Source organism: Mesoplodon bidens, assembly GCF_964165515.1.
Source record: "Mesoplodon bidens genome assembly, chromosome: 12".
In the NCBI taxonomy this organism is placed as follows: Eukaryota; Metazoa; Chordata; class Mammalia; order Artiodactyla; family Ziphiidae; genus Mesoplodon; species Mesoplodon bidens.
Window position 1 is genome coordinate 13,336,117 of NC_138168.1, and position 19,256 is coordinate 13,355,372.

The 19,256-nt window shown below is 43.3% G+C and overlaps 1 protein-coding gene across 2 annotated transcripts; it reads right to left on the reverse strand.

The window, feature by feature from the left end:
- Positions 1 to 202: 202 nt before the first annotated feature.
- On the reverse strand, positions 203 to 18,339 carry OGFRL1 (opioid growth factor receptor like 1). 2 transcript variants are annotated; one of them, XM_081250554.1, is made up of 7 exons: positions 18,062 to 18,339; positions 13,457 to 13,543; positions 13,230 to 13,308; positions 10,423 to 10,501; positions 10,267 to 10,333; positions 10,017 to 10,162; positions 203 to 5,994 (listed from the first exon to the last, which is right to left on the reverse strand). In XM_081250554.1, exons 1-7 carry the CDS (start codon positions 18,290 to 18,292, stop codon positions 5,328 to 5,330), a joined length of 1,356 nt encoding a protein of 451 aa, XP_081106680.1. In that variant the 5' UTR covers positions 18,293 to 18,339; the 3' UTR covers positions 203 to 5,327. The 2 variants fall into 2 exon arrangements, with proteins under 2 accessions (XP_081106680.1, XP_081106679.1); XM_081250553.1 differs by having other exon boundaries at positions 13,230 to 13,311.
- Between the last annotated feature and the right edge of the window lie 917 nt (positions 18,340 to 19,256).

A 19,256-nucleotide genomic window follows, 5' to 3' on the forward strand; every position in this document is an offset into this window, starting at 1 on the left:
CATGCTCGTCTATTCCTCACTCCAGTAAATTCTGGCACTCCACAAACCTACAGTCAGTTACATCTTTATGTCTATAGTGAGTTTCTAGTTACGGTTTCTAATTTTTTGTTTCGATTGTTATTTTCCTCTTCTCCACACGAAACTAAACCCACCAGCACTGAAAAAGGTGTTCATTTGACCAATGAGTGCAGACCTTGGACACTTCTTAGGACCAAAGTTTATTACACAACGAATCTCTCTAGTTAATGTAACTGTTCCACAAACTCCATTATAATTTAAAAACAAAAATATGATAAACTTTATAGCTTCAACATATTTTTCATATTAAAATATATAAGGTTTCTGATTTTTCTAAAAAAGGTCTCTCAGCATAACAAGTGAGCACTGGTGCCTTTTCCCTTTCACTTCGTCTTCACACTAACTCATTTTATGGAGAATTTTATATAGAGACCTCTGAAAGAACAACCCCAAATAATTTTTGATGGAAGACCAGAAGTTTTGAACCGGGGAAAGGGGTAGGCAGAACTGGTATTTCAATGTTTCCCGAGGTAGAAAGATTCAGCTGTAATTTACATAGCAGGTGTCCAACTGCTCACAATTTCCTAAACAACTGCAAAATGGTGACGAATGAATTATAACAGGTACTCTATGAAAATTGATACCCAGTGAAATTGTGCATGAAGTCCAAGGTGGCCCACCTTCCTCAGAAGACAGCGATCACGGGGTCCGACACCCTCGTCATCCAGGGGAGGCCCCGGAGACCCCTCCTCCACTGGAGACGATGCAGCTCAGGGTACGTGCCCCTTCACCAAGACACCCACTCTGGTTCTCAGCCACCTCCCCATCTCTGAACTCAACCTCCAGGCAGAGTTTGGGCCATAAAACGAAGCAGTTAATTGTATCCTCCACATAAACACTTTAATTCAAGGAAACAAACATAATAAGAAGTTATTTCCCACAAGTAACTAAAACAATACACTTCTCAACAGATGAGGGAAAAAGCAGAAGATGACAAAAAACATTCTCTCAAATCTAGGGAAAAAGCAAGAACAAGTACTGTTTAAATGTTTCTAATAAAACTACAGCATAAAAGTCCAAATTAATTTCAGATTCCTCCAACTATCTACTGGAATTAAACTTTTAAATCATTTCTCCAATAGAATTCCATTCTCTACATCTCTCTGTATCTAAAAGCAAAAGTAAAACACAGATTAATATTATTTGTAGTAACTGAGAGACGTTTACAATGAAAATTACAGGGTGTAGCAAAATTAGACAGAAGCATAAATAAATGTAACAATGAAGTTAATCTTTCTGCTGAAATAGCTTACTTCTTTCCTCAAATGTAACACATTTTTGAACATTGTGGCTAGTACACTTCCGTTTGAACTGATGCTATTGATACAAATGGAAATGTCTCCAAAATGAAAAAGCACAAAAGTAAATTTCATTAAATTAACTGATCTTCATGGTTTGGAATGTTTCTTATGGCAAGATTTTATAATGGAGTAAAAATTTAAACTTCTGAATGAAAAGCATTCACATTAGTTAAGGCACATCTGGACACCTCAGGCATTCATATTTATAACTATATTATTATATTATTAACTTAAGTAATAAGGAATTTCTAAAACATGGTCTGTCCCTAAGCACAGTCTGCTGGGTGGGATGGAACAGGCAAAGAGGCAGGGTGTACTCACTGTTACCCTAGAGATTACTCAACAAATATGCTCATGGAATAAACACTAAAGAATTCTAAATTGAAAGAAGTCAACCCTTTGTACACCCTTAATTTTCCAGATCCTACTGACCCAGGCCATCATTTTCTACAACGGCACCTACATTTGAAATGATTCTTGCTTGTGTAACTTCAGCCTACCTTACACTTAATGGATAGACCCCAAAGGAAAAAAAAAGGGGGGGGGACTTTTTAAGTGGGAAACAAAACAGAAATCTTCAAAACTACTCCTATAAGAAAGAGTCCCCACTCACCCCAAATAAACTTGAGAGACCCACAGATGCAATGACAATCAAGCAAGATCAAGAACGCCCTTCTTTTCTCAGGTTAGAAAATAAAGCTTTTAGAAGAGCCTCAATTATAGAAAGGCAAAAAAAAACTGGCTTGATTTAGTTACTCAGTAGATTATACACTCAACCATAACTCTACTATAAACTTGGGAAATTTAACTTTAAACAATTAAACAAATATTCTCTCTCCATCAGTTCTACCAATTTTTGACAACTTGATAAGGAAGTTTACTTTCTAAAATGATTTTTTTAGAGAGTAACTTAAATGTAATACTGTACTAGAATGTTTTTCCTTTTTCACCAGAGCATTCCTTCTGTCAGGTTAAAGTGTAAAAACGAGAAACAAAGTAGATAATTTTTAAACATAATCTTTATATTTTTAATACTTAGCAAAAAATCTCAGAACTTCTCTGGTAACTCCAGAGTCATAAGTTTTGTTTGCTCCTTGAAACTGAAAAAGGTTGTTTCTCAAAACTAAAATTCAAAGTAAAACTATACCAAATAATTTTTGAACTGAGAACTGGACCTGACTTAGAGAAAGCAGACATATTTTCAGTTCTGTCATGATTCTTTTCAGTTTCTTATGAGATTGAGCATGAGAATGTATAATGGTACAATACTCTTAATGTTATAAACTTTTTCTCTACAGAAATATATCTTGTCATTATATATCACTTTGCAGCATTTCAAAATATTTTCACATATGTCTCCTTTGGGATATGAAAGCACAAAATATTAGAAATATACTAGACTAACCAAGTGGTATAACATCTATTTGCCTGAAATGCAAATTAGTATTTTATCAATAGCCAATACTTAGTATCTTCACAGTCCATGGTACAATGATAAAGTCTATATATTCACAAAAATTCAATAAAGTTTCTAGTTATTTGGCCATGCTCCACTGCATTTTTATAACAGCTTCTTAGTAAGTTTCTGCAAGCACATGGTAGTTCTTAAAAATACAAAACATCACAGTCAAGCCCAGAGGGTTGTTTCATGTCGTAACACACACACCTAAAGACACACCTATAGATCTTATTTTAAAACTATTGATTGTACAGAGTATTCTTAATAGAGAAAAACTCTAGACGTTCATAATTTTCATCTGCAAAAGGAATGCCACCCTCTCACTTGTTTCCACTGAAGAATTCTCTCATAAGTTATTTACAGATTAAACGTAGGAATCATAATGTTTCATGTGAGTATGCATTTCAAAACAACATGGTAGAAAAAGGCCACTGTTTTAAGTGGAAGCCAGGCAGTTTTCCCTTGAGACTAAATATTCTCAAATTAAACAGTACAATCTAATCAAATCCCTAATTAGGAATATGCTAAAAGTTAAATTATTGAATGAAACATTTTTACTTCTAAGGGTTCTGATCTACTACTAAGTTTCTAAGTGATTTAGATTATATCCATTTCTTTTAGTATCTGTCCACTTATTAATATTTTAACATCTGGTCACAAAATGTTAACATTATGCACTTAGAAAGTGGTGTGAACACTTTATCATGTATGCAAAGTTGGTAAGGTATTTCAAATGAATCATATTCCTACAATTCAGCCCAATGTGACAACCTACTCTCATGCCCTAAGCTGTAAAACTGTTTATTGAACTCGATGGGGCCATTAGAAGGTCCATGTGAAAAAAAAAAGAAATTGAAATGCAAGAGCAGAATTGTTTCCCCAAATCCTAATGCTCACTTCACAAAACAGTAGAAAGCAAAAACTGTCATATTATGAGAAATGGTAGTGAAAAAATATTCTATATTTATTGGAATACAATATATAACACGAGCGTTACTAACATTCATATAAAATAAGTCAGATTTGAGCAACAATGATGTTTCACGTAAACTTCAAGGCAATGAAACCCTTCTAAAGCATACTACTTGTGTGTTTATTTTCTAGAAACCCTCTGCTAAAAATCCTCTGGTCAATAAAGGTAACAGAAGATGACATAATGTGATTTTAAAATAGGACATAGTAAAAATTCTCTGAGGGTTAAAGTGAATAGAACTTCCCTTAAGAGCCTAAGAAACACACAAAAGCCAATTCCTTTCTAAATGAAACGAAGTGCAAAAATTTTTTTCTGTGAATTGCTTTCACTATATTTGTACGTATGCTCTGAAGTTCTCACCACAGTGTTTGATTGCTTTCAAATGTGTAATAATTAGTAATTATAGTATAAGCAAGAAAGTTATTTGCTCTTACCCGATATTAACACATTCAGTGCTTACTAAAACTGAATATATGGGATGTCCAGTCTGTTCTCAGTTTCGAGCTTTGACAACTTACAGATGCAGCAGATTATATTTTTTCTAAAGATACACTGTGGACTAAGCCATATTAATATCACAGTCCACATAACACTGAGATATTCATGGTTTTAGGGACCACTGCCTTGTTGCCAGTGCCAGATGCATGCCTTTTGAAAACGAATAATTTCCTTTCTTTTTAATTCTTTAGTCATTTGCATTCAGAAACAAGCACCAAATTTGTACAGAACAGCCACAGAAGGCAAAATTCTCTTCTTGGACTTTTGCATCAACATTTGTTTTTAAGCACTTAACCCAGAAAACCATTTCTATTATTTTAAACAAAGCAAATTCTTGAAATAATACAGCCGACAGTCCCCTCTATGCCACGTAAATGTCACTGTAGCAGATCATCCGAATGTACACTAGAAATGCACGTGCCAGCCGACACAGGTGGCCAATGAGGGAGAGAATGGAGAGGGGAAGAGGAAAAACAGCAGGACCGGCAAACGGGGAGGGGCAGGTATATCTCCCCAGGAACATCCATCCCACTTACCAGAAACTAAAAATAAGCATGCTGAGGTGCTGTAATGAGAAAACTCCCAATTTCTTCCGAATACATCCGAGAAGACCAAATTCTTTCTTGCAGCTTAAAAAAAAAGGAATCCATAAATCAGGCAAAGGGGTGGCAACCTCACGAAATGATCCTCTTGATCTTCTTCATGTAGAGTGGAGTCTCTCCAAAGAACGAATCTGCTATATCGAAGACTACATGATTATTTCCAGACACATTGAAAATAATTTAAAAGTAATGGTTGTGTACAGGATTCGAAAACTCACATCCCCGAAGTGTTACAGAATACATTCATTAATTGGGTCCTGTCTTCAGACTTCCGGTTAAATATTAAATTCATTGTCATCCAAAAGCAAAACCAAGTGACAACTAAGTGCTTACAACAGAGATCACCAACGGCCGGCTACCCTCCGAAACGTGGCCTCTGTTCCTCACCCACACGGGTTTGTGGGCTTCCTGATAATTCACTGTAATAGTGCATCATCGTGGGAACCTGTCTCTCCAGGACTTTCACAGTCCTTGTTATGGTTTTCACGCTCTTCATCTTTTTCAGAGGGAGACGCACTCTCCTTTTTCTCCAGCGCATGAGCAATTGTCTCTTCTGGTTGAGGACTGGAATTGTCAGCATCACCCTCTCTCTCTGGGTCTCCTGGCCTGGCAGCCTCACTGCCGGCCTCTGAGCTGGGCCAGTCTGTCTCCTCCCCCGGCTCCCTAGGGGCCACTTTTTTGTCTTCGGCAGCTTTGCTACTTACACGCGCAGCTGCAGAGGGATTTTTGGAGTCCTTGGGTTTTTTTGGCAGAGACGTCTGGCTGTGGTGCCCCGAGGTGGGCGGGGCGGGGGTCTTCGGGGCTTTGCTGCCCTCGGGCTGTTCCCTCCTGGGTGGTCCCCAGATAAAGTTCTCCGAGGGCGTGTAATGTTTCTGGGCGAACCGCAGAAGTCTTCTTCTTTCCCTTCGGTCTCTAATTGTGTACACGAAATACTCCAGTGCGCTCTGTTTAATATTGGGGATGGTATTTTCCACAAGAGCCTCATGAAGAATAAATTTTACAAGAGGAGATTTAAAACTTTCATATCCAAGCTCGCCGAGGCTTTTCAGAATACGGGTGATCCTTAAATAGTTGTGCTGAGACCTGGAAGAGGATTGAATACAACGAAGGAGGAAAATTAGGTGGCGGAAAGCGGGGGCATAAAAACCACTGGGAAACTACTTCTGATGGAAGCGTAAGGTGGGAAAACATGCCTTGTAATGACTTTGCTAAAAGTCGGAGTAGACACCGCTAAGAAGAATAAAACAGAAGATGTGAAACCCCTGTACCTCAGCGTAATGCCAATCTACGTAAAACTCCAACGCATAAAATAAATTCTCCTTTTCCCTTTAGCTCTTCGTACTTGAAAAACATTTAGATTTTAAATGTATTCCCATGGATGTCGAATTGCTGTGTTTGTTTAATACACTGAGGATGACTATTTACTACACAAATGTATCGTACCTGTCACAGGTAAGCAGTGCTGAGCATTGTTTCCCAGCCAAATGTACGACTTACAGGGTCAGCGGGCCAGCAGAACCCGCCGTATCAACCAACTCAGAAGGAAAGCAGCAGAAACCATTCTACCTCGCTAGAACAATTCTGACAAAGGAGGCAGAACTGACATATTTAGCAAAGAGTGTAGGCTTTGGAGTCAGAACTGAATTCACACCCTAGCTGTGCCACCAACAGCTACGTGAAATCATGGCACCTCTAAGGCTCAAGTACTCTCATCTGTAACGTGGGGAAAAGGGCCCACACCTCACTGCACTTGTAAGCATCAAATTAGCTGACATATATGCAGAGCATGTGGAACTCAATAGATTTCAGACACTATTTAACATCAATATAATTGTTGGTATTGGTATTATTCAGGTTTGGTACTAAGGTCTACCATATGTGTACCTATCCCACCTTAATCACATTCTCTTCCGTCTGTGGCCTCTCTCTCGCCTCCTCTTTCCCTATCACAGAATTTAAAATTTTGCTTCTAAGGGCATTGACTGCAAAGACGCCTCTTTCCCCAGATTGCACTAACATCTTTCTTTTTTTGTCCCAAAACTAAAGCCATTAGCAGATGAAAACTTTCCAAACCTATTTTGTCACGATTCATAATCTTGCCCCCTACCTCACTCAGCCCAAAAGTTGCTTTATTACAAATACCTGGCTGCATCCTATGGGAACCTTCAGGTCCATGTATGAATCACGTGTGTCATCAACAGCCCGGGTTAGTTACTCACCCAATATTGCACCACTTATTCCTCACTTCCCCAAACCTGTCTATACCTCAGACACTGAACTTTAGACAAGCATCGCATACACCTGCCTCAGCTTCCACAAGTGCTTGGTATTCACTTAGGAATAACTAGCAAGTTATTTGGGAAGCATGGAGAAGGATACTGAATTATTTGAGGGATGGAAGTGTGTGGTTCCATGGCCTTATATTTTAAGAAGAGAGTTAGTTTGGACAAAACTAAACCCTTAATGATGTGGGCTCCTCAGACACTAGAAATGACAAGTCCAGCAGTTTTCATTATCTCCAGCCTTCTGGGTGTTTACCAAAATAGTGTTCTCTTACTATTCGACTCTTTGAAGGCCAAAGGGTACAACATAGCACAGATACATTTCAGTTTTATGAATCTGTATTTTTTAATAGTTAGGAAGTACCAGTCTTTTGAGACAATACAAATTTGAGTGAAGTTAAGACAATGTCTTTATCAGCAAGACTGATCCAATGTAGAGTTTGCATACTCTAAAAACTTGGTGGTAAAATCCCAACATCTGCTTCATAAGTCTATGAGAAAGAGAGAGATGGAAAAGTGGAAGAATGTTTTCCTTTAAAAATCCCAAAGAAGAGTTACACGACACAACAAAATTTACTATATTTGCAAGCAGCTCAATCTCACATATCCAGTCCAGGATGAATGACCAAGATAAAATGTCTGTGCACACGTATCTGTATCAACACGTTCTCCAATTAAAAAGTTTACATAAAGAAGAAAAGGACAAACACTTGGGTTAAAGAGAATGAAGATCAGGATTATAGACAAAATCATACAAGAAAGAAATGGGGTGTTTCAGTATGATTTGAAATAAATGTCACAAAGAAGTACAAAAACAACCCCCACTCTCCTAGAGTTGTGAGTAGACTTTGGGGTCACGTAGCAGATAAAAAGAGAGAAGCTGGGCTTCCAGACAGCGGTAAGGGTAGTAAGAAGGGCTGAAGCTGTCAGGAAGAGCAGGTTAGCGAGGAAAGGACACACAGAAGCCAAGAACCAGGAGACAGAAAGTAAAAGTGAGAGTAGATTCCAGGGTCTAAAATACAGCTCCGTAATCCAAGGTGATTGCAAATAAAACTGGAGATCCATCTTAGTGGTTGTTCTATACATCTGCACTCTCGTGTCTGAAAACGTTTTACCTCTTTTAGTCGTGGTCACTTGTTCACTAAACTTGATTTCACTTGATTTTTCATTCACTATTTTTTATCCGCTAGGCTATGATAAATGTATTGAGTTCCCTGCTTACCGTGAAAAACTCAAGATGTCATACAGATTAAAACACAAATAAAAGCCGTAAGCAATACCCACGGAAAGGAAAAATGATGGTGGAAAGAAAGGGAGCAGCATGGGGCAGTAGGGGTCAGGTTCCCCTCCCCGCGCCAAGCTAGGACATCACTCAACGACAGCCTTCAGAAGGGTGGCTTCCAGCTACTAATTTGAGGATCTGACAATAAAACCCCAAGGAGGATTTAGGCAGACAAACCTGTTTTGTTCCTCATTATTCATTCAACAAACATTACTGAGTATGACTGCTATTCCGACCAAAACAAAACCAGGTGGAGATTCTCTAAAACGACAGTCGTGGGTACATGGAAGATGAGATGCTACCAGATCCTCTTCAAAGGCTGCCTTCTGCCGTCCTGCATGTCCACAGGCTACTTGCACACAGCTTTCTGTGACAGCCTGACGTAAGTGCTTAGAAACTCTGTCCGGAGATAGCTACCTGCATTGCTTAGGCAGAGGCATATATACTTCTGCTATAAGCGCTCTACAGAAATCAAAGTGAACTTGAGGTATGAGTTAATGGGTCTTCTGGTCAAGATCATAAAGCTTTATGCCCATATCCTGCATGTTTTAGTGCAAGCTACCATTTTAACAGCGTTGATTATAACTAATAAAGTAAATGGAAGGCTTAAACATTACTACTATACTCATACTCATTTTACACAAGCAAGATAAAAGTTCTAGGAAAACGCAAAAAATTTAGTTAAGCAATGCAAAAAATGCTGTTTGGGGCAAAGGAAAATTTCTTAGGTTCGTTTATTTTTTTTTTTCTCTTAGTACTTGCCCAGTTCAGCTAATTACAATGTGCTAAAAAGGTTTAAAGTTGGTTTTATAGTCCAGTGCTCAAAAGTCACCCTATAATTAAAAAGAAAAAAAAGCCAGTTTGCATGCAAAGAAAATAATAATAAAAAAACCCAACTTTGGGCATAAGTGTTAATGAAAATTATAAATATCCAAGCAAAAGAATATAGCAAATCAATTCCAAATAAACTGGTAAAATTTTCTTCCAGGTGTTTGGCTTTATAACCAAAAATGGGCTTCTGGTTTTGACCTAAATGGCGAAGATTCTAATTTTCCCTCTTCCTTAGTAACATGTATGAGTACCTGTCAGTCTTATGAAATGATTTTTATATGTCATAGGCTTAATTCATGGATTTAAACTAAGAAGGCACTGTGCCCGAGGAGCGTGCTGAGCTACCAGAATCTCACAACCTAGGGGATGGGTCTGGAAAAGTGTACACAAACAACAACCGCGAAGGCCAAGCAACGTGGTGTAAAGAGGGAGCGAAGCCACACTTGGCTGGGGGCAAAGGAGATGCTTCAGGAAGAAACGGCTCTGAAACGGGGCCGCCGCGTTTCTACCTGGAATGTCATTCTTTTTTGGCTGCTGCTTTGTTTTGCTTTAGAATACAGAACAGGAATAAAATGCATTTCAGACGAGCTTTTGAATTCAAATTCCTGAGTCCATCTGTAGCTTGTTCTATGAGCCATAGAGAACTCCAACCCGGGGAAAACACCACGCCAGCCCGGGTCGCACTGCTCGCACTGCGGGGCTTTACTTACTCGTTCAGGTGCTGAAACCTTTCCTGCCAGTTTACAGCCCGAGCAACATTTCCAGTTTTATCTATCAGTTTTATTCCAAAAAATTCCAACATCATTTTATAAGCCAAGAGGAATCTTCTAATTGCCTCTTTTGTTTTCTTGAATTCCTAATGAAAAACGAAAAGTCAGCTGGGTGACTCGGACTTACCAGGGCCATCAAATGGCAATATTATTTGTCTAATTCATACCGAATGAAGTGAGCTTGCCTTACCTCAATTTCATACGTAGTTAGTTCTTTAGCATAAAAGTTCAAGCCTTGTTCTCTCAGGGGGAAAAGCCTACGTTTTAGAAAAATAATATTTTTATATTAATGTTGCCTGGGAGACACACATGATGAAACAAGTGCGAGAGAGAGCACACGACTGACCATTGGATGTAGGTGTGGCTGTATTCCAGCTTCTCGTAATCTCCTTTCCACTTACTGAGAACTTCTTCAATGTAAACACCTAAAGAGTAAAGATTTAGAACACGAACCAGACGTGTAAAACATTGTTGGAGGCATTTTAAGACTGAATCGCTTAAGCCTTATGTTAAAACTTAACAACAGCACACAACAACAATGCTTTTGTAAGATGAATACCCTATGCCATATACTCTGTTATGTAACAAGTCTAATTCTAAAAAAAATTTATGGCACCTCAGATCGGAGAAAGCGCTATTGGACAGTTACTCTAAAGCAGAGGCTGGCAACCTATGGCCTGCCATTTGTTTTATAAATAAAGCTTTATTAGAACACAGCCAGGCACACCCATTCACGTATATTCTATCATAACAGGGGAGTTGAGTAGTTGCAACAGAGATTGCGTGGCCCGCAAAGCTGAGGATATTTACTCTCTGGCTCTGTAGAGAAAGTTGGCCAACGCTTGCCCTGGAGGGCCACAGAGTTCTTGAAATACTAGATCAAATAAAAATGAAATGTATGCCAGGCAAAAAGAAAGGAAGGAGACAAAGATGGGAAGAAGAGAAAGGAGAGAAGCAGGGAAAAGGAGGAAAGGGAGGAGAGAAAAGGGAAAGGAAATGGTGGTGAGCGCCTCCTAGTGGCGGGGGCCGGGATTACACAGGGTGTAGCCAGCCCGCTGAATCCACCCAGCACTGTCTCAAACCAGCGTCACCAGCCCCGCTTTACCACTGAGGACATGGTGTGATTTGCTCAGTCACACACTAACAAAACCAGGAGTAGAACACAGGTCTTTCTGGTTCTGAAACGTAAGCCCCCTTCTTCACCACATCCAGTTCTTCTCCTTAAGAACTTATCACGTCAAAATTCTCTGCTTCCCTAATCTGTCTAGTCACAACTGACTGTGCAGCCACTTAGTCAATTTTATAGGAAAAGACACAACAACCTAATATCTTACTAAACGTAACTCATCTCCTTCTCGTTTCCTCCAGAGATCACCAGTTTGTACTAGAGGTCCACACTCAGGGTTTTTGGTAAAAGGCTGTTTTTTAATCATCAGCATGTTGAAGCCATTTACCTCCATAATTTCCCATTTATTTCCCCTTCCATCTATCCCTCCTCCTACCTAACAAGTAACGTACATCGTTGCAGCCTTATGCTTACTGACAAGCGTGGGGGGGGGGTGTGTGTGTGTGTTCACACATACTGGGAAGGAAAGTGAGAGTTGATGTAATTTATATAATAAACTAGAATAACATTTTATGTGACCTTAACTAAAACTTCTGACCTCCACCGGTCTTATAAGATTTCCAAATAACATTTGTGATAAAGATTACAAAAAATTAATGCATTGCTTTAAGTTATTGCTCTAAATTACCACCTCAAAAATAAATTCACTGTTAGAAACATAAAAATAATTTAATTAAATACTGTCATTATCTCTATGTTCAATGTTTTTAATATTTTGAAGGCATTCCTTTGGGAAAATTTTTTTAAATTCACATCAGAGTCAAATTAGCTATCTATCATTGCATTTCTTCAAAGGTTTTCTTACTCCATGTCCTAAAAAACTAACTAATTTAATTAATACTATTTCAATTAGTAAATAAAGCAGTACATTTCTACCGTTAGTCAATACAACAGGGCATTTTTATCTAGAGGGCTCCTTCCAAAACAGGGCAGACTGCTGGGACGCCAGAAATCAAATGAAGATAAGGGGACCTGGCCATTGCAGCAATGTTCTTACATCCTAATTTCCAACTGGTGCGTCTGCCAGTGCACAAATATAGGGAATTCCTTAGATATTCTTCAGCCAGTTAGTTCATCAAAGAATGCAAGGTCCTGCCACTCAGAGAGCTTTGCAATCCATGACCCTCATTCCCTGACTCACGCTGCTGGGGATTTGGCTGGGTCTCCACTGAGAGTAAAGAGCAGCAGCCAGGGCCATCTGGTCACCTCACAGAGATAAGGGCTCTACGGACGGGGAGCAGCCAGCTTTCTGGTTTGACCTGGATAAAATGAGGACGCCCACCATGAACCACGGCCTGGTGCCTGGGTGAATTGTGCATATTACCACGGAGACTGCACCCTCTCACTAAAGGTTTAGGAAAGATCCTGGGAGGGCAACTGTAGAGTGTGGAGGAGGGCCAGTATATCTGACAGAGTTGCGTGGAGATCTACAGTGTCTGCAGTTCCCTCCCTGGGATGTTGAAACGCTGAACTGAGGCTGCCCTAGCTCCCTGACCTTGAATCTGAAAATCGACAGGAAAGATTATTCTAATAGTAAAACCACCTTTCAATATGTTCCAAAGATTTTCCGGGTTAGGCACGGTGAAAAGAACTCCGAACTCTGGAGCCCAGATCTAAGTCTATGATCAAGTTTATGATCAAGTCGGTCATCAAGACCCAGCAATTTCATCTTTAAAATGATGAAACTGAATTTGATCTCCCTTATGGTTCCTTAATAATCTAATATTCTATGGTTCTCAAAAGCTCCTCTTTTCCTCTCACAAAAATGGCCCCCACTACCTTTCAGATAGTAGTCACCACTGTAAACAGGTGGTGGGAAGGACTGCTAATCCTCAAGTTACTCCCCCAGAATCTGCTGAGCAGATGCTCACAGCTCAAGGGTCTAGGACTCTGGGGACACAGTGGACGGCAGGGCAGAGTAAAGCCAGTCAATGAACAATGAATGCACTGACCATGGAATGAACAAAGAATGACTAGCGGTACTACTATTTAAAGTTGGCTTTTTACCAAGGTAGCGGATTACTCACCATCAGGCTTAAATGGAATTTTATTCTTATAAAAACGAAGATTGCTCAAGTCATTTTGATATCGGATATCTTTGAAGTTCTGCTAAAGGAAAAAATAAATCAATCTCCAGCATATGGACATATAAAAAAAGGCACAGGGACCTTCCTTGCACATTTGCTCACTGGCACCACAAAGTAACAAAAACAGAAGGGAAATATTTTAGAAAAAAAAAATTCTATGGTCTTACTGGGTACTGGTGTCGGTATTTGTACAAATCCCTCGCAGCATAAAAACTTCTCTTTGGTTTGGCAGATACTTCAGTGGAATCAGCCCCCTAAAATAAAAAATGAAATTCCATTTGCATGTTGAAGCAAGATAATTTCACCAAGAAGTTTCCAGAACAAACTTAAAATAATGAACATCCATAAAGAAAGCCTGAAAAGTATCAAGATGTCCAGATAAATGAAGATATTATAAATGTCCTCTTAATAATGCTTACTAGCAACATTTGTTGGCATTCTCGTTTCCTGAGTTGAAGCCAATAACATTTGCCCTAAGGTGTTTCACTAAATAAAAAACTTTATTATTCACCAAAAGCCTATAGAGGCCAAATGTTATGGATCGGTATCCAGTAGAAACGTTAAAACCTTAGAATCCTTAAAATGAATTCAAGACCTATATTTTACCAGAGGTTACACAAGTGATACTTTGACCAAACTTATTTTAGAATACTTTACATAACACTAAGAAAGAAAAGTGTTAAGATAATAAATCAATTCCTCAAAGAAAATTGTCATTAATTTTGCAATGTTTAGCTGTACTTGGAAGTCAAGTAATATTAATGCAAGGAAAGGGGGCTTTTAACAAACTAAATAGCTTTCTAAATTCCACCCTTTACAGCACCATAACAAGTACACAAAGGTATGAATAACCTTCCATTAATTCAGTGATAATACAATGTGATTAAAGCTAGAAATTTTCAAATATATACACACAAAGCAATAAAAGCTCTCAATTGGAATGAACTTCACATTACATTGTAGTAACTTATATGTGGTAGTTTACTCACACTATTTAAATTCTAAACAAAACTCCTAGCCCCATGACATAATTTTGAAAATATAAGATACAGGTCAATATAATCAGTTCACATTCTCTAACTCTAGGTATCAATACTATTATAACGTGCAGGAACGTGCTTTGGGTCCAGTGTCACGCAGAAGGGCAACAAGACTGGTGACAATGATGAAACAGATGACAAAGTTTAGGTCTGAATATTCATTAAGAGCTTTGCCCCTACCCTCTTCTCCTCAGCCCCCGCCCCCACCTGTGCTGCCAGACTGGCATCCTCTAAGCAGTTTTCACACGTTTCTGAAGTGGCGTGATTCTCACTATTACTACAAGTACAGAGATAGTTATCAAACTCGCTGGTGTTCAATACAGGCTACTCTGTCACATTACATAAGCAAGGCAAAGCTTACGTTCTGGTCCTTGTCACACGTTTCAAAATAGCTCTGCCTAGCGGGTTTCTGAATCTATTTAGCCTGAGCTACAACCCCATGACTCATCATCCGACATGTGTACAGAAAGCACTTTTCCATGTACAAAGCACATATATCATTTCCTTTGATTCTTATAACACACCTGGCAGGCAGTTAGGAGTGCTTCCATCTTAGAAACAAGGTAACGCAGGCTCGTAGAATTTCACCAACACCCAGAGCCCAGCGACAGCAGGAGAATGAGAACCCCAGGCTCTGGGCTCCAAGTCTAACTAATTAGGTCTGAATCAGTTTCAGCTCCACCAAATGTGAAGGATCATTATAGAAACCGTGGTTTCATGTCAACAGCCCCAAACTGGGAGTCAGGACACTTGGGCTGAGTCTTCACTCTGCTGCTGCTTTGTGAGGCTTTTAACTGAATCCTAGTTTGATCATCTTTGAAGTGACGAGAATGACTCACACCCTATTTCCCAGGATGATCACGGGAACACCCACCTCCTCCATCCTCTAAATGTGCCAACCTGCAGGCAGTGTCCCTGCTCCCCCCCACTTCCCGCTCCTTTGGTCTCTCTATCCCACCCCCTTTCACCTGCTCAGCCACCAATTTTCTTCCTTAACATATTATTACTAGTTCCTGTGTCACCAAAATGTCCCTTTTTTTTTTTTTTTTTTTTTTTTGCGGTACGTGGGCCTCTCACTGTTGTGGCCCCTCCCGTTGCGGAGCACATGCTCCGGACGCGCAGGCTCAGAGGCCATGACTCACGGGCCCAGCTGCTCCGCGGCACGTGGGATCCTCCCGGACCGGGGCACGAACCCGCGTCCCCTGCATCGGCAGGCGGACTCTCAACTACTGCGCCACCAGGGAAGCCCTGTCCCTGTCTTCTGGGTCATTTCCTTCAGCAAACATGCTGTAGTATCTCTCAACCTAAAACAAACACACGCAAATTGGAACTGACCCAAACCCCATCTGAGTGACAGATCCATGGCTCCGCTCCCTTTTACAGTAAAGCCTCACCGGAGAGTTGCCCAGAGTCCCCGTCCGTCTCCTCTTTTCCCATTTACCACCCCAACCAGGCTTTCGTCCTCTGCATTCCATCCACAACCAAACGACTCTTGTGAATGTCACCTAACAAATTTCCGTCTCACTGAGCATCCTTCTTGGTGCTCAACTCAGGCAACCTCCCAGCAGCATGGGGCCAGCTATTCCTGAAACACTGTCACCTGCCACAGCTGCCCTGGTTTCCTTCCCATCTCATCGGTCACCCCTGGTCAGCCTTTGGTTCCTCCTCCTCACGTGCTCTCAGTGGAGAGGTGCCCAGGGCTTGACCACACTTCTCACGCTCCTTGACGACCCCGTATCTTCCCAGGACTTTAAATACCTCCATTCTTTTTTTTTTTTTTTGCTGTACACAGGCCTCTCACTCCTGTGGCCTCTCCCGTTGTGGAGCACAGGCTCTGGACGCGCAGACTCAGCGGCCATGGCTCACGGGCCCAGCCGCCCCGCGGCATGTGGGATCCTCCCGGACCGGGGCACGAACCCGCGTCCCCTACATCGGCAGGCGGACTCTCAACCACTGCTCCACCAGGGAAGCCCTAAATACCTCCACTCTTACATGCTGATGACTCCAGTCCTGGACTAAGGCTCCACTCGTAATTAACTACTCACCAACTCCACTTGGATGTCTCATACTAAACCCAAGAGCATGCTTGACTTAACCTCGGATGCTGCTTTCCCCCTAGACTTCCCCATCTCAGTGAATGGCACTGTCGTTTGTCAGCTATTCAGTTGGACTAGGAATACAGCAGTGGAGCTGGTAAGAAGTAGTCAGTCTGGGATAGACTTTAAAGGTCGCTCCAGTAGTTCTTGCAAATGACTGTGGGGTGTAGGGAATAGATGAGGTGGACAGTCAAAAGCAGCATTAAAAAGTAGAAGTTACATGGTGATACTGAGAAGAAAAATTAATCATTCAAGGGGAAAAGGAAGGGTTGGTGCCATTTACCATTTACTGGGCTTGCAATTAACTGACTGAAACATTAATTATAAAACTGTTTTAGGTAGATGGACCAGGTTAGTTGGACTGAATCCGAGCGGGTGTTTTTTGACATCCCAAACTTCTTCAGAAGGTTTCTTCATTTGAAGACAAGTGGAAGAGAAGAACACTGGAATACAGTGTCTCATACTTCCCTGAGGTTGAGTTCCCGAGGCAAGATGACCCAGCAGCAAGGGGCAGAGTGACATTCACGACTCCAGCACGTCAGAAGTTCTGATGCTGGTGACAGGCATACTTGGGTTTGCACCTCTCTCTCCCTGGATGATCTTGGGCAAGCTTCTCCTAAGCCTCAGTTTTCTCTAAAGTGGGGACTCAAAACAGCAACTCCCACCGGACCCCACCCCTGAAACTGCAGTTGATGGAAATGACCTGGATAGCATAGAGCCTGCACTAAGACTGTTTCCTCCCGACCCAAAAAGAGGTGATCGTCAAGATGTAGAAGGCAGCCTTCCTATAAAATATACCGCTGATTCCTCTCCTCAACCCAAGAGCCCGTGGTTACATCAGATTTGGGGCTCCACATCCCACCCTCATCCCCCCATGGCTGATGGGAAGGAGGGCCTGACCCGGGACCAGCAGCCTGTCAGAGCTCCGCCAGGCGCACTTCTTCAGAGGCTTGGCCACGCAGCTCCTCCTTTTGAAGTTTTCTGGATTATTTTCAGTCCATCAGAGGTTAAAAGGGATATTTATCTCCTTACTAACCCCTCCTCCGAATTGTAGTGGGCAAATGACTTCAGCACAGCTGGATCAACAAGTCTTCTGGGTGAAAAAGGAATTTTGAAGCGTGCCCTGAACTCCTGGGTTGGAAGGCCTGACTTGGAATAGGAACCCTGGTGTTTTAACGTCGGATGGGGACTCCTGCCATAGGGAGACGGCTCGCTGCTCCATCGCAGTCCCACCTCATTCCGGGTTTTTTGTTTTGTTTTGTTTTGTGTTTTTAACCAATAACACGCACTAGATGGGTTTTCACAATCCTCTGTTCTGAGGCAGGTTCCTCCCACCCCGCCTTCCATCACCCGTCTGCGGAGGCAGAGAAGACACCCCTCCAAGTTGGGTTCTGCCCGGAGGAGCCGCCTCGTCGTGCCCGCGCTCAGGCCCCAGGCCGGCAGCTGACGGCCCCGGGCGACCTCCGCGTGCAGGCCTGGGTCCCGGGGCAGCGGGACGGCGCGGGGAGGACGAGCCGCCCCTCTCAGCCCCCGCCCAGCCACCGCCCAGGCCCCGCGCGCGGGAGTGGCCCGGGGCCGCCCCCTTCCCGGCGGCGTCCCCCCCCCATCCCGGCCCGAGGCCCCACCGGCCGCGTACCTGCTCGGCGCCCGCCGCCTCAGCGTCCCGATCGGGCGCGGGGCTGGCGCGGGGCCGGCCGCCGGCTCGCTCCGGGGTCTCCGGGGGCTGCGCGGGCTCCCGCCCCGGGCCCTCGCCGCCGCCCGGACCCGGTTCCTCGGGCTCGGGCTCCGAGTCCGTCTGCCAGGTGGAGTCGCAGTCCTCCACGGTGGTGGGCTCGCGCACGCCGACCCCGCCGAGCAGGTTGCCCATCGGAGAGGCGGGGGCGGGCGGGCGGGCGCGGGACTCCGGGCTCCGGCTGCGGCGGCACTAGGGCCCGGGCAGGGCCGCGGCCAGGGCGCTGGGCGGCACCTCGGCGCCCAGCCCGCTCTGCCTGCGCGCGGCGAGCGGCGGGCGCAGGGCGGGGAGGAGCCCGCGGCCCCGGGACCGCCGCCCGCGCCCGAGCCCGCCCATCGCTCCCGCCTCCCGGGCCCCGCGCGCCGCGCCCGCCGCTCTGCCCCCCGGAAGGCCCGCCTCCCTCGGCCTCGGACGTGCCCGGGGGGCGGATCGGGGTCCGAGGAGGCGTCGCCGTCTGCGGGCGAGTCCCGTCCACATCCCGCCCCCTCTCCCGGCTGGTCCGGGAGGAAGACGGATTGGCCACGGCAGAAGACAAAGCTGGTGGTGAACGGGCAGCACATCAATAGAAACCCCGAGCTACCGAGACTGCATCTGGGCAGCCACCCAGAGTCCCCGCGGACCACAGAGTCAACGCTGTCTGCTACCTCATCCAAAGAGCAAAAGCAGCAGTAACCATCAGACTTTCACCTGCATCCGTGGATGGTTTCACTAACACCCACTCCGCATCTGTGCTCGGAGGAAAAACTCAGAATCCTCGGCCCCTTGGTCTGTTCTGTAAATGGAAGGACAGCAGGGGAAAACGTGATTTAGAAGTACCTGAAGGTGAAACAGCACGATGGAAAAAGTGACTCCTGTAAACTTTGCATTGTGGCCTTCCGGCTACAGGAGGCCACGCCTGCACGTGCGCAGCCCGGCGGGTGCTCAGCTCACATCTACGGACTGTGGGCTGAGTAGACAGGTTCGAGGTACACGTCTAAAGCTTCTTTCTAAATGTTTCGCGGTGAAATAGGAGACCGCAACAAGGACGGTGCGCTGTTTCTAGGGCGAGGATAGGTGAACAGGAGGCCCATTCCACAGGTAGATCAGGACGGCCCGTCTT